The sequence below is a fragment of the Dromaius novaehollandiae genome, chromosome 2, assembly GCF_036370855.1.
Source record: "Dromaius novaehollandiae isolate bDroNov1 chromosome 2, bDroNov1.hap1, whole genome shotgun sequence".
NCBI lineage: Eukaryota > Metazoa > Chordata > Aves > Casuariiformes > Dromaiidae > Dromaius > Dromaius novaehollandiae.
In genome coordinates this window covers 23,089,094-23,103,758 of record NC_088099.1, presented here as the reverse complement: position 1 = coordinate 23,103,758, position 14,665 = coordinate 23,089,094, and the positions used below count along the sequence as shown (strand labels likewise).

General features: G+C 36.7%; 1 protein-coding gene across 7 annotated transcripts in view; it reads left to right on the top strand.

Annotated features, from left to right (window-relative positions):
- LOC112982364 (macrophage mannose receptor 1-like) overlaps positions 1 to 14,665 on the top strand; it is a 62,936-nt gene that overhangs the window by 28,596 nt on the left and 19,675 nt on the right. For all 7 annotated transcript variants that reach the window (XR_010387581.1, XM_064505974.1, XM_064505973.1 and 4 more), the window contains 11 exons: positions 1,955 to 2,070; positions 3,348 to 3,496; positions 5,336 to 5,535; positions 5,992 to 6,113; positions 7,312 to 7,399; positions 8,362 to 8,506; positions 9,585 to 9,626; positions 9,755 to 9,918; positions 11,047 to 11,114; positions 13,453 to 13,553; positions 14,054 to 14,196. Coding sequence is in view for 6 of the 7 variants with exons in the window: in XM_064505974.1 (XP_064362044.1) it covers positions 1,955 to 2,070; positions 3,348 to 3,496; positions 5,336 to 5,535; positions 5,992 to 6,113; positions 7,312 to 7,399; positions 8,362 to 8,506; positions 9,585 to 9,626; positions 9,755 to 9,918; positions 11,047 to 11,114; positions 13,453 to 13,553; positions 14,054 to 14,196 (1,338 nt within the window). In the remaining variant the exon portion in view is untranslated. The remainder of the gene's footprint in view (positions 1 to 1,954; positions 2,071 to 3,347; positions 3,497 to 5,335; positions 5,536 to 5,991; positions 6,114 to 7,311; positions 7,400 to 8,361; positions 8,507 to 9,584; positions 9,627 to 9,754; positions 9,919 to 11,046; positions 11,115 to 13,452; positions 13,554 to 14,053; positions 14,197 to 14,665) is intronic.

Genomic DNA, 14,665 nt, shown 5'->3' with positions numbered 1-14,665 from the left:
TGACTGTTATTTGGGTCTTGATGCTCCCTTTCTTTTTCCAGAACATAACCCAGAACCCAAACCTGTAGTCCCTGCAGTAGGCCAATTTTGCTTGCTTTGCAGTGAAGCCTTCTTGAGGAATTTGCCTGTGTCAGCAGTTGCTCTTCTACTCTGTCTACCATTTTCTTCAATGTTAGTCACGGCAGTGAGGCTGCTTGTCTTCGTAATGTTCTGCAGGCTGTGCTGTGGCCTCTGACAGTGCTCCTTATTTTGAAGAATTTGTTGTAAGTGCCTAAGCAAAATGAACTGATTGTACTCTTTCCGAACTGCCAAATACCTATTGCTTATTTTGTAATGCTCACCTTCTGGTAACATAATGCTCAATCATTCTAGAAAACCTTCTATAATTTTTTAGGTTTTAGGGAATCTAACTGAGTTTTTTTCTTCTGTGAAGTCACTGCCTTTCCTCCAAAGTCTGCTTTGTACAGCTGCAGGGAAAGCTTGCCTGGATTCCTCATATTCCTTTATTCCTCATATTTGAAAAAGAGTACCTGGGAGCCTTACAAATATTCAACTGGTGGAGAAGGTGACATCCATAACCACCAGGATTCTTTTATCTTTGCCTAGAGGACTAAGTGCATGCTGGTAGAAAAAGAAGTCTCTCATGGCTGAGAAATTAAAGACTCTCAGAAGGAAATGTGTGTGAATTGTGCCTATTTATAGCAAACTCAAAATATGTAAGAATATTCCCGACTTTTGACATTTGATTGGCAAAGCATTAGAAGAGAGTCTTAAAGTTAGTTAATAATTAACAAACTTGTCTGAGTTGTCAGTCCCTTTCTGAAAAGCCATGCTGAAACTTGCTTCTCAAGAGCACTCTCATGATTGTGCAATGCCTGTGTGCCAGGTGTAGTCCCATACTGAGCACTGAAGGCAACAGCAAAGCCACGTCTGCCTTTGTAAGTGGAAAGCGCAGATTAAAGATTCATTATATGCCAGAAATCACTTCAGAAAGCAAAGTTTTGAAGAAGTTTTGTTCCTCCCTATATGTATGTAATATATACAACTATATTTATAATGTTAAGCACAAAGATGTAAAAATCTATATGTTTATCAATTTGTCTGGTGTATAGAGGTGATTCTCAGAGAGCTCAAGTAAAGTGCTTTATTATTTGCCAGCTTTGCCGGGAGATTCATTCGGACTGCCTACAATAGGAAGTGAAGTCCATTTTTGTTGTCTCCTGAACTGAGATAACATTTGTGACAAGCAATTCAACCTGACTGCTTTCCCCATCTCTGTATATAGTGAAAGAGGTAGTTGTCATTACTTCTTGTAAGTGGTTTGAACAAGCTCATTTTTCTCTCTGTGGAACCTGTAAAGAGCCAACATCTGGCACTCTGAGTAACCAGCAGTATCACTTGGTCATCTCTGACTTTGAACCACAGCAAGGGCATAAGCACTGCAATCCAAGGATCTAAAGTGATCACATTAAAAGGAACATTTAAAGGTCTGTATTCTTTCATGACTGTAGAGTTTTAATGTACATAGGTAATATATAAATGAATGTACAGTATTTATATCTTCTGCACTTTTAAGACTCTTTGAAGACCTACAATACTTTCCTAGAGAACCACATACAAATTTCCCAGACCATATTTTGCTTTGCTTTCCCACAGGGAATGAAGTAGTTGGACTGACTTACTGTTAGATAAGCAGATAGAGAAAAGACAAATTCAAAGCCTCGTACTGGCTTTGAAATGGAGGTCCCCATAGAAAAATCAGACATCACCTCAGTATTATACAAAATACTGTTATGTTTTACGTGTTACCTAGTTAAATTATTTTCCCTTCTGCCTCTTTTGGTTTAATTGTTTCTTTGTCTTACAGTTAGCTGATGGAATTATAAATCAATTTTTGGATTTGAAGCTTAGAAAAGTTGGCGCATATGTGATTACTTAATGTTTATTTTGACAGGGCTGGAAAAGACATGGTTTTTATTGTTACTTCATTGGAAATACATTTGTATCATTTTCTCAAGCAAATCAAACCTGTGAAAGGCATCAGGCTTTTTTAGCAACTATTGAAGACAGGTATGTAAAAGTCTGCTTGCCTGAGGGGACCACATGAGGATCTAACATCATCTAAATATCAAAATGAAGATTCTGATCCAGAGCAAAATCAATGAGAAGATACGTTTGAGAGAACAGCTGTCTCTAGATACTGAACCTCTCAGAGTTTTTGCATTTATCTTCAAATCCAGGAATTCAGTTTGTAGTAAAAATAGATGATGGCTGTGAAATCAGTGTTGATCTAGACTGGTACACTGAGGAAGAAGATAGATTTACTCTTTTTGTTTCTTAACTGTGCTGGCTTGAGTGAAGGATGAAGAATCCAATTTTGATTTTTAAATGAAGAGATAGGGCTCTGAATTCCACCCAAAAAGTAGTTTCACCCAACCACTCTTAGAATTGACCTACTTTTTCAAAGTTTTATGTAAGAAATCAAGCGAGGACAGAAGTGCCTTGTACCTGAAAATCCATCACAATTCAGCCATGGTTCAATATATGGTAAATTTCTGAGCGGCTGGTGCACATTATTGAATGTGGCACATTGGGAAAAAGAGAGTTAGGGTTAAAAAGCAAAGCGTGCCTGTGGTTGACTCAGTACTTTAGTTTCTCTTGTTTGTTTCTGTAATGTCCAAGTAGAAATGTTCTAGTACTGCACATGTCATAAAAATGGCATAATATTAATGTTTTCTTTAGACTGTACCATTGTTAAGGGGAGGCTTCTTTTGTTTGCTTTGATTTTGCAAGAACTGCTTCTTAAACACCGTAGTGAACTGTGATAGGCTTCATCTCTGCATGGGTCTGCCTCTCAAGCATAACTTTTTCCATGTGATGATTGACTGATTTGCAGTGCATGTTAGTTTAATAATTTAGTATCAGTACAAATCTGGCCTCTACTTGTCTGTATTTCTCCAGTAGCGCTGGAGAATCCTTTTCCAGTTTTGGATTTGTCTGCAACAAAAAGTCGTTAAAATACAAGGGTACTAGAAACTCTCAGAAAATGCAATGGTATTCTACTAACGTCATGTCAGGTTTCTTCCTTCTCCTATCCTTTTCTAATTTCATGCCAGTCCACCATTATGTCACTTCCTTTATTGGACAGCAGAAGAGAAGATAGAATAATCTTGAATTCAAGTTTACTAAATAACTATTGGATAATGTTGTGTTGTTGGCTTTGTTCAAGTAAATCCATCTAAGCTACTCTTTCAAGAAGGTACAAAGGTAATTCTGGGAAAGTAACATTTAAACTTTTTTTTTTTTTCTTTTCCAGTATTATTTAACAGTTGTGTTCTTTTGAACAGATACGAACAAGCCTATCTGACTAGCCTGGTTGGGCTGAGAACAGAAAAGTACTTTTGGATTGGACTTTCAGATGTAGAAGAAAGGGGAACTTTCAAGTGGACTAATGGCGGATCTGTCTTGTTTACACACTGGAATTCCGAAATGCCTGGTAGCTATGGCTCTGTGCTGTGTGATGAGTGCACTGCCCAAAATGCATTGCTCATTAGTTACATATTTTTAACTCGTTCTATAGCCCCTGCTTGGTGGTATAATGACTCATTGTTCTCAAATGTCTCTGGCTGCTCTCTGAAGCAAGCTGTAAGTGCTGTTGCTAACTTCCTGCTTGGTGCTGAAGTGAGTTTTTAACATGAGCTTGGAAAAAATGTTAAACTGAAAAAATGCTTTCTGATTTGCTTCTGTTCTGGGGAAGTCTGACCATGTCTGTACTGCTTTAGAAGAGCAGTCTCCGCAGGCATAGTGTGCCCTGCTTGCAAGTCTGCCTGTGCAGCCATGTCTCATAGTACATTTGCTCACTGAATGTTTTGAGGTATGTGCATGAAGCATGCATGAAGCATCTCCAGTCTTAAAGAAGATCCTAGGGCCACCTTCAGCAGGGAGTGCTGACATAGCTGCTGAGTGATTAGGAACAAATCTGAAGTAAATATGATGTGGGTAGCAATTTATAGAGAATGTAGGGTAGAAAAATTGTGTCATTGTGTAGTAGGTGAGGACCTGGAGCTGACCCAGCAGTTGTTCACTAGGGCCAAAATAGACTGAATGATTCCTGAAGTTATGATCTTGGGCATTCTAAATGTTTACTCCAATTGTTATTTTTTTGCAATGTGAAAATATAAAATCTTGCAAGCAGTCTGCCTAAGGCCTGTAAGTTTTGTTAAATATCAGATTTATTTAGTTCGCTTTAATACCTAGTGGCTTTGCAGTGCTTTTGATTCTCTCTGCTAGATGCAAGTCATTTTTCTCAGAAGGTCTCAGAAAAAAACTTCAAACTTTATTTTTTTCAAACTGCAGGAATAGAAAGGATGAAGGTTAGTTGCTGCACAGGAGTCACACTTTCATGGAAGGAAGATAGAGAGGAACAGAACAGGTTCATCTCTGAGTCTGCATAGTGCAGGGCAGACATGGGAAAGTAAGAGAGGTGGCAAGCAGGGGAACATTCAACAGCTTTAGATCGGAAGTAGCAGGAGTATCTTTGGAATAGAATATCCTTGCCAAGCCTTGAAGGCAAAGAGAGAAGACAGCCTGAGGGACCCAGAAGGCATTGGACATTCATTCATACTGAGAAGCCCCTAAGAGTTATTGGACTGAAAAGTGGGATTGTAAGAAAGGGCAAGAGGACAAGGGCATTTTTATTTGTCTTTTTTAGTTAATATCTTTCTCAGAAGAATTGTGGTTTCCTTAATTACTAAGTTTTGTTGATCAAAACTTTTCTAATGTTTTTATGTTCTAATAAAACATACCTATTGGGATAGGAAGCCTTTCCTTCTCTGACACAATCACATCACAAGGGGGATGCTCCCAGCTTCCAAGATTCTGGCATGTTGCATTTGCCTTTCAGGAGATCCTCTGAGCCTCTTTAACTTCCATGCTTTAGATGCTGATTAAAAAGTGCCATGTGGGGTGGTAAAGTTGTGTAGACCATGAAGCCAGCACCAGGTCCATGCATAGCAAGCTCATTAGCAAAAATCTTAGTCAAATTAGACAAACTTGAGAAAATAGCACTAACCGCAGATTCAGTTCTAGAGAGTTTGTTGGATCACAGGTAATGATGTTGCTAGAGTCAGCCACTAGAGGTGATTTGATGTGAGACACAGTTCAGTGTCTCAGATATGGATGAACCACTGGCTTTTGGACTGTTTTTTCATGTGTTAGAAACATTTTTGACTCTGTACAGACAAAGATTTAATTTCCATCAGGTTAGAATATGGAGTTCCCTAAGTTCTCAGCGACCCCTGAAATGTTGCTTTTGTGCATTCATGTTTACAAACAGGAAGAAAGCCAGGCTGCGTTGCCATGAGAACTGGAATTGCGGGTGGATTATGGGATGTAATAAAATGTGAAGAAAAGGCAAAATTTCTATGCAAAGTGTGGGCAGAAGGAGTGACTCCTCCACCTATTCCTACAACAACTCCTATTCCCAGGTGTCCAGAAGGCTGGGACTCAAACAGTCGTATTAATTTATGTTTCAAAGTAAGTACGCTGCTTAGTTCTGAAGGTAGTCTCTGTTTGTTTGATGCACGTAAATATAATAAATATTAGTATACTAATGTCTCTTACTGTTTCGTAAGCTTGTTTATGGATTATATAGAGGTCTTGTCCCCTCCTGTTGAAACGCTCCTGTTTCTGATACCGTCTTTATTCCCCTAAACTCTGATCTTCAGGTCTTAATTTCCCCTCCCTATTCTTTTAAGATTAAAAGTGCTGTTCTCCTACGTATTGTCTTGCAGCAGATACTGCAGTCTGCTAAGCTGGCTCAAATGAAACCTGTTTCACACAGGTGAATGCTTACAAACCCTATATACAAAGTTTCTGTAATCTGCATAGAATAAGTGAATTGTAAATGGATGGCTGTTTGATGGCTGTTGTTTCTTGATCTTGCTATCTTTATGGTCTATTTTATCTGATTGTAAAACATGTTCTCATTAGCCTTTTTCAAGAGAGCAAAAGAAAACATGGCTTGAATCTCAAGAGTTTTGTCGAGCTGTAGGAGGAGATCTGGCCTCCATTAATGGTAAAGAAGAACAGTATGTGATATGGCATTCTATTGCGTGAGTATCTGTGGTGTGGTCATCCATTCACTTTAATTAGTGTTTTGATCTTTCTGAAATGTTTAATTTCATTTGTTTGTTTTTACTTCTGCATAAGCCAGTCTGGATTCATTTTCAGCATCTGTATCAAATGCAGCAAGAAAGCAGAGGTGATGAGATAGCAGAAGTCATATGACTAGTGGCAATTATGCAAGAACTAATGCTAAAGAGAGATTAGTGAGATAACTTGTTGAGGCTACATTTATGATCTGGTGTAAAAAGTTATATAGTGGATTTGGGGCTATTATAAAACTGCCACAGATGTCATTTGATTCAACTTAAGTAAATGTACAAATAGGGTAACAATTTTGATATAAATCTAGTCAATGTGGTATTTGTTCCTCACTTTTATGAACTAATTGGAGAGCAGAAGCACCTCCAGTTTCATTTGCTCTGTGCGGGGAATCAAAATAAGGTTAGTAGGTCCCTGAACTGAAAAAGTAAGTGAAAGGTTTCTGAATGTGATCAAATACTCTTGAAAAGGCTGCACTTGCAACTTGACCTGAGTAGACTGGACACGAGGAACAATTACATGTTGGTCTAACTTGGAAGCCAGACTGTAACATGGCAGCCTTGCAAAATGCTACAGCCGTACTAGGATCCCAGCTACATGCCTATCATGAGGAAGTATCAGATGCTGAATTACCACATATTGACATATCAGTACATTCTGATAAATCCATAAAGCCTGTCTGCTCTCAGACAAGAACTAGTTTAAGGTACGATTTTTTTTAAATGCAGTTCAACTGCAGAAGGTAACAAAGGTTAATGCATTTGGAAGCTATAAGTGCCTTTAAAGAGAAAATGGAGAGCTGACAAGTGGAGAAAGAACTATTGGACCATTGAAAAGTATTGAGCCACCTGATTGGATTTCCAGGAATAGGATTGGATCTGGATGTTTTCTCTATAAAATGTTAGTTGGTATTTCAATCTATCTTAGTTAAAGGATACTATGACAGCTAGAAATGACTACATCTTAATTAGCTTGCAAAATTTCCTCAGTGTTTGCAGTTCTTTCTAATAACTTTAAGGATTATCTTAACAGAAGCTTATCAACTGTTGTGAATTGATAGGTTATAAAAAATATTTTAATGTCTTTCTTAGCTATGTTTTTATGCTTTAACTGCTTATAGATGAGATATTTATTATTTTTGTTTAGGAACAATGGCTACTACCACCAACACTTCTGGATGGGTTTATATTACTTGAATCCTGATGATGGCTTTGCTTGGAGTGATGGATCTCCAGTGAGTGGTTTAATTTTCACAACTGTTCTTTGCATTCCCTGTGTTTCTCAAGTGTGTGTGGTGTATATGTTTGTGTTTTTTATACTTAATCATAACCCTCTATTGCTTCATGCTTTCTTTAGCAAAGCTTATGAATAGCAATCTCATGGCTTGATTTTTGGCTAAAACATACTGATTTTTAATAATGAAGAGTGCCTTAAATCAACAAGAAAATTTAATTCATGTTGAGTAGGAGGAAAAAAAGATTTTTCATGTCATTTTTTTGCTTGGCAGTTCTTATAAAATACAAGCTTTTAGAGGAAAACAGTCCATCTTTAGTATTTATCTTCTTTGCTATTTAGATCTTGATATGAAATGGCCTATGTTGCAATTGTTTTATGCCAGGGTGACTTGACTATACCTCAGACTAAGATATAAGACTGTAGAAACAAAAGTGCTTTTGGAGATGTGGATATATTTTCCTGTAAAGTCGGTCAAAATTTATTTGGTGAAACAGTTTACCATACGGAAAACAGATTTAAACTGAATTTGCAATTTGTGCAGGAAAATTAAGATTGCAGTAATATTTTTGTGAGGAAAAATGTGAACATTTTAATTGTGTCTCAATAATATCCTAATATTTTGCTAATATAGGATGTTTATTTAATTTAGCATCAACACATAGCATGCATTGTTATTGTCATCAGATGAATTTTACAGAATTTACATCCTATAAGAAATGTCAGTATTCTGCCAATTGTGACTGGAAATAACTGTGATATAAGCCGTGGTCAGGTTGCAGTCTGAAAACAAACTTGAAATGTCAGCATTTGCAGGGGGAAGTTCTGGTTTCCTCTCATCTCAGTTTTTAAACTGATACTAGAAATAGACTGTGGGTTTGTGGTTTGATGCTGCCTCCTCCCTCTCTCTCCACTATTGTCTTTCTGTGCAATGGAATCATCACAAACCTTTTTCTATCATAGGTGAGGTATGAAAACTGGGGCTTTGGAGAGCCCAATAATTACCAAGGAATTGAACTTTGTGCAGAGATTAGTGGCGATTCCAGCATGTTATGGAATGACAGGCATTGTGATTATCTGCATGGATGGATTTGTCAGATAAAAAAAGGTAGTATTGCTTCCTCCTATATATAAGTGTAGTAAGAACAGAATCGCATTTGATTTTTTTTTCTTAGCTATGAGCAAAATAATTTTCAAAGCTGTTCATCAGAATGGTACCCTGTGGATAGTGAAGTATCAAAATGGTGTAAGGATTTACCTGCCTTTGATATATTCAAAGAAACAGACCCAAAGGTGCCCTGCTGGGACTTCTCACTGATCTTTCTCTATGATTTCAGATAAGGAAATGTAATTCTCGAAAAATGGGAAATGGTAGTTTGAATATTCACATTCAGTTCTGACTTTTCATTTAGAGAAGTTTGTGCCTTTTCCAACAAATTCTGTTTTGGAATAAATTTTCCTGAGTCAGGTTTCAGATTTTTAGCAAATTGTTTGCAAATCTTTATATTGATAAAACCATTTTTCAGGCACTCGGAGAATTTTTTCTAACATGCCAATATCTGTGAGATTATTTTTTAGCACAAAATAAATTGGTAACCCTATAATGATCTCCAGAGAGATCTTTAGGGAGTGTTTTCCTGAGATACTAATGACAAAGGATCTCCATGATTCTATAGTCAAAACAAACGGGAATTCTTTAGCATGAAGTCTTTTTGTCAGAAAGGATGAATTAATTTCTTGGGAGTGTATCTGTTCCAGTGAGATTTTATCTAGGGAAATTTTTAAGATCCAGGATAGTAGTTCTTCTCAAAACCAGAGAAGGATGGGACGAACCTCACTCCGTAGTAGCTAGGGTATCATGGTAGCTAGGGTATCATGGAAGAAGATAACCCATGCTATTTCTGGTTTAAGCCAGAATTAATGTATAAATGACGTGGGGAAAGGAATAGGAGGGAGACACAGGGCCTGGCTTAATAGAGTTAATGCTTTGGGGTGTAAGGTTTGCTGCATCTAGTGAATACCAAATGTAACTACTCAATTCAGTCACATTTCAAGGTATTTTATAATGCCTTGTGCATTAGGAATAGCTTGGTTTTATACCCTAAGGGAACAAGAATATGCATTTAAAATTGAAGAGTGCTCCAGAAATTTATTATTTGATCATAATAAATATTTTTTTCTTATAGGGGCAAGTGTAAAACCTGAACCAACAGAATCTCCTGCACCCAGTAAGTGTGTTTACTCTTACTATTTGTGTTTGTGCATTTAGCAGAATTTAAAAGTGCATTTAATGAGAGTATCTTGTACTTCAGGAACAATATATTTAGCTTTATCTTTATTACCCTTTATCTTACAGAGTATAAGACGACTGAGGATGGATGGATTATACATGAAGACAAACATTATTACTTCAGCACAGAAAGTGTTCCTATGGAAGAAGGTCGGGAGTTCTGCAAGAAGAACTTTGGAGACCTTGCTGTCATTGAGAGTGAAAGTGAAAGAAAATTCCTCTGGCGATATGTAAGAAAAATCTTTAATGCTATGGAATAAATCATCCAGAATACATGAGCATGGGCACATATCTTTTTCATCCTCATGTTCTCCCTGCTAGTTTTATGACAGTGAAGTTACTGAAACAGCAGTAGCAGTAAGCCAGATTAATATGAAGGCCAAATCAAGTCTTTTTTGGATCTTTTCATAGCTGAGACAGGGACAGTTTTGGTTTGGTATTTTGTATAGTAACAAGCACAGTAAGAATTAAAAAAAGAAAGCATTATCTGCTTTTAACTTACTCAACATGGCAGTCACACCACATTACATCTGTATACAACTGCTAATGCAGTTAACATAAACCTAGTGTGTAATTTTAATTGATCTGTGGCTTCACTTTAGCAAAAAGTGTTATTCTCTTGAGCTACTCTGATTCTATAAGGTAGGCTGAGCTAGCTGCAAGTAAAGGTGCTACAGCATCAACAGATAAACTCAAGATATCATAAGGTATGGATCAAAACAGATACTAGCTTACGTGCAACACTCACGTGGTCTACCTAGCAGCCTTTTTTTGATCTGATAGTTTCCAAAATCACAGCTTTGCCTCTTTCTGCCTATGGCATATAATATGAGGTAAAAAGAACATGAGGCATGGATTGTGCCACGAGAAAGAGCTTTTAGAGGATTGTTTCCTAGGTGACTGGGGCTAGTTCACTGTTTATACTCTCTTGAAGGCTGGTTTCTTTTAAATCAGGAGTGTGTTTAAAGGTCAGATTTGAACTACAAAGAACTTTTCCTGAGCTGGCTGAAGAGTGGCAGTGAGATAACATGAAAGTCTTGCATTAATTGACATCCAGATTGTAGGGGGGCTTTGCCCTTGCAGGACATTTCTCAGGTGATGTCAGCTGCAGAGACTGTGCAAGAGATGCTGATTGCAGTGGCTTTCAAATAAGACTGTAAGAAATTGGGATGTAGTAACCACACTTTTTGGCCAGCAGTGAAGCCTGACTGAGGACTGACTTTAAAATTTAGCTTTGTAGCTAAAGAATATAACATTTCACGTCCTATGTGACTCAGCAGCAGATTATTCACTATTTACAGATTACATTTCTGTTATAAAAAGAGGAAATGTATAAAATTTTAACTTTTACATTCTAGATCTTGAAAAGTGGCAAAGAGGATGCATATTTCATTGGTTTACAACTGAGTGTTGATCAACGGACAAGGTAGGTCACCTAGAGTCATCAAGCTTACATTGTGCTTTAAAATCAAGAATAAATCCAATGAGCAGAGCAAACACAACGAAGTACTTGAGTGAAATTGTGGTGTCTCAAAGCAAATGAAAATGTTTTTCCTTCAACTTCTCTGGGACTAAAATTTCATGCTTAACATTTTTGATTATGAAGTAAGGTTGTAAGAATGTATTCTGTAGTATCTTTACTACTTTACACACTTCATCCTAATATTTAATCCAAATTTTTTTGAATCACATCTGTTGCTCAGGATTCTCATCGCACTAATAATACTGTTATTTTGTATTTTATTATAGCAGGAAAGAAGCTTGATTTCTATTTTGCCCTGAGCTGTTGTCTGCCTTGTTCATATTCCAATAAAGTATAGCTAATATAAAGAGTTAAAAAAGCATTCCCTGTTGATATTGGTTGAATTTCTTTATTAATAGAAAACCAACTCCTTTCACAGTAAATGGCATTCCTCATTGACATCACTGGAAGCTAGAGTAGATTGATAAACCTTAAAATTGGACTTACTCTTTAGCAGTATTAAAACATTAGCTTTATTGTTTTTTAACTTTTCGGAAGTTGACATCAGGTCTGTTAGATTTGGAAAGTTCTACTTTACTGTTTTAAGATTTTGTAGCTTGTAGCACAGAGTAACTTAACTTGAAAGGGCCTGGAGCTTCACAGTACATAGCCAGGTTTGAATCGTGATTTAAACATGGTTGTATTTTCAAGTGGTTTAATTCCATGTTAATTTAGCTGCATGTCTAGAAGTTCCAAGAGGAATACCGCATGTTTCCTTAGTAGTTTTCACCCAAAGCTGGCAGCAAAATTACAATGGAGATAATGTATTTGAACTTTTATAAAAAATTATAATTTCTTTTATTCTCTGATTTATATTTAAAATACAAATAGATGCCCCCACTCAAAATATGTAAGATTTTTGGTACATAAAAACATTCTTCTTTTCCCTCCTTACAATCTGTTGGGAACAGACTGTATTTAAAGGGAAAATGCAACTGCAGGTTAGCAACAAAACTCCTATTTTCTTTTTGTAGAGCAAAGATAACTGCCGCCATTTTATAACTTAAGATGCTTGGTGAGGATAAGCAGGTTTTCTGCAAGCTTTTCTGAATGTCATTATGCAGCACTATAAATTAATTTTTGCATGTGATGTTTATTTAGGCATGGCTTCATTTCACTTCTGTTTGGGTCTTGAAGTGCCTGGATAGATGCCTAGTAATTCTTGGTTCTTCTTATAGTCTATGGTGAAAAAGATGCCCCTTCAGAGGATGATTAAAATATTAGCTGGGCCAAATCACCTTCCAAAGAAGAGGTGTCTCTCCCATTCCATTGTTTTTGTGGGAACCCTAAGATGAATATGCTTTTAGGTGAAGTGCCTTGCATATGTGCATGAAGTCATGTAGGGTGAACCTAGGCCCTTCTGTCCCTTGCAGTCCAATAGGAATGTGTCTCCTAATAAATGTTTGGTTGCTTGGCTATGATTTTGTTCTCTGTAGTTTAATCTACACAGATGTACAGCTTTTTCAGTGTTCAGATTTTACCTTATGGTAAAGCACATTGTCAGAGTGATTGCCTTCTAGGTGGTTTGTCGTGCCGTCACAATTTTCCCTGTGTGTGGGTGAATGGTCAAGCGTTTTGCCAGTATTATGACTAAAATCTCTTATGGCTGTAATCACCACTGGGAATATATGACTTGGGGGAAATGATGAGCATCTGGATTCTCTCATGCTGAAATGGTGTCTGGCTTTCATGTTGGCCTGAAAGATTATTTTGAATATTGTCCTATCAGCTGCAAAAGCTTCAGCATGTTGCATAAATCCAGCGTAAACATAACTTCAACACGTATCTTGTGCCTTTGCAAAGAAAGTAAGTTTAGTGCAATGAGCTAAGTACCTGTTACTCCACACAAATGTTCATGATTACATGGATACTATGTTCTTTGTTTTTCCCATCCTTAGAAGGGTAGTTACCAGAGATACTCTATATTTTCTGGCAATAATCACACTCTCAGGTAAATTACTGGTTTCCGTGCATCTGCAATAGAAAACATTGCATATGTCTCAGTTTTATGGGGTAATGCATTCATTCCATTAATATCAAAGTTTTAAAATAAAAGAGGAAAAAGATATTTTCTCAATTAATTCATGTATTGTGGATACCTCTCAGTTAGAACTGGTCCAAAAACCTTGTACACCTTAACCTGTGAATGGGCATATTAAACATCTTGCCAAATGACTTTTTGTGATATGAAAGCACTTCTATTTGTATGTTAAAGATGGCTTATGTTGGGTTTTCTCTCCAGCTGGATGGATGGGACTCCAGTGAATTATTTGGCATGGGCACCACATGAACCTAACTTTGCAAATAATGATGAAAACTGTGTAGTCATGTATAGGAATTTAGGTAAGTTTTATATGTTTGTTTCTGAATTTTGTTATTTGTGTGTTTGTGTCACAACTTTTTTTCTGAGAGGCACCTCTTCACCTTTTTCTTGTTCTTTTATAAACTTGTAGCAGAGGAATGTGATATTATATTCAGGACTTCATAGTTTTGTACTCTTGTGTTTATCTTAAATGTAGCATGGAGAAGGTCTGGTAGAGGCCTGTGCTTGTGACTGCTATACAGCTCTTTTATATTTTTTATTAAATTGGTCTAATGTGCTACTATAAAAATGAAATTTCTAATACCTGATTTAAATAGTACACTGCTTTTAATATTCCATAATTACACCAGGTATAAAGTGGCACAGTTATCATAGTTGCTGATATAAAATGATCCATAAACTAAGAGACACTGAGGATTTGATATTCATTTGATCATTGTGCAACAATAACTGAAATTGATTTCCGTCTAATCAGCACTGGATATAGTGTCATACAGTTCCCTATTTATCTTGCATTCAGGATTTTGGAATGATATAAACTGTGGTTATCCAAATCCCTACATATGTGAAAGGCACAACAGTTCCATTAATTCAACTGCTCCTCCAACAACATTTTCAGCTCCAGGAGGATGTCATCCAACTTGGCTTTCCTTTCAGAATAAGGTACTGTAACAAATACATAGCATATTGCATGCTTGGAGAAGTATTAGATAGAAAGCAAAGGAATTATTTTACATTATTGTTTCTTATTAGAGTAATTTTTGCTTTCCAGAGGGCTGGTTGAGGTCTGCAAGCTTTTGTTTGTTTGTCTGTACACTATTTTGCAGGAAAAGTGATCTTTTTTTTAAACACTTCTAATGAAGTGGTGTATGAGCCTATCCACCTGCAGTTTGTGAAAATCATTCTCTAGTCATCTCTTCAAATCTTTTGATATGCATTTCCTAAAGGGTTAGATGGGGTTTGTGAAGTATTGGTGTATTGATCTTGATGTATTTTAACCAAACCCTAATGTTCATCCAGCACTGAATAGGTTTTGTCTTCCTTGACTTTAAAAATTGTAGAGTCAAATAAAAAAAAAACAGGCAGACTAGTATCGGTAATGTGTAATTTGCCAATGTTAGTTGACTGTCTA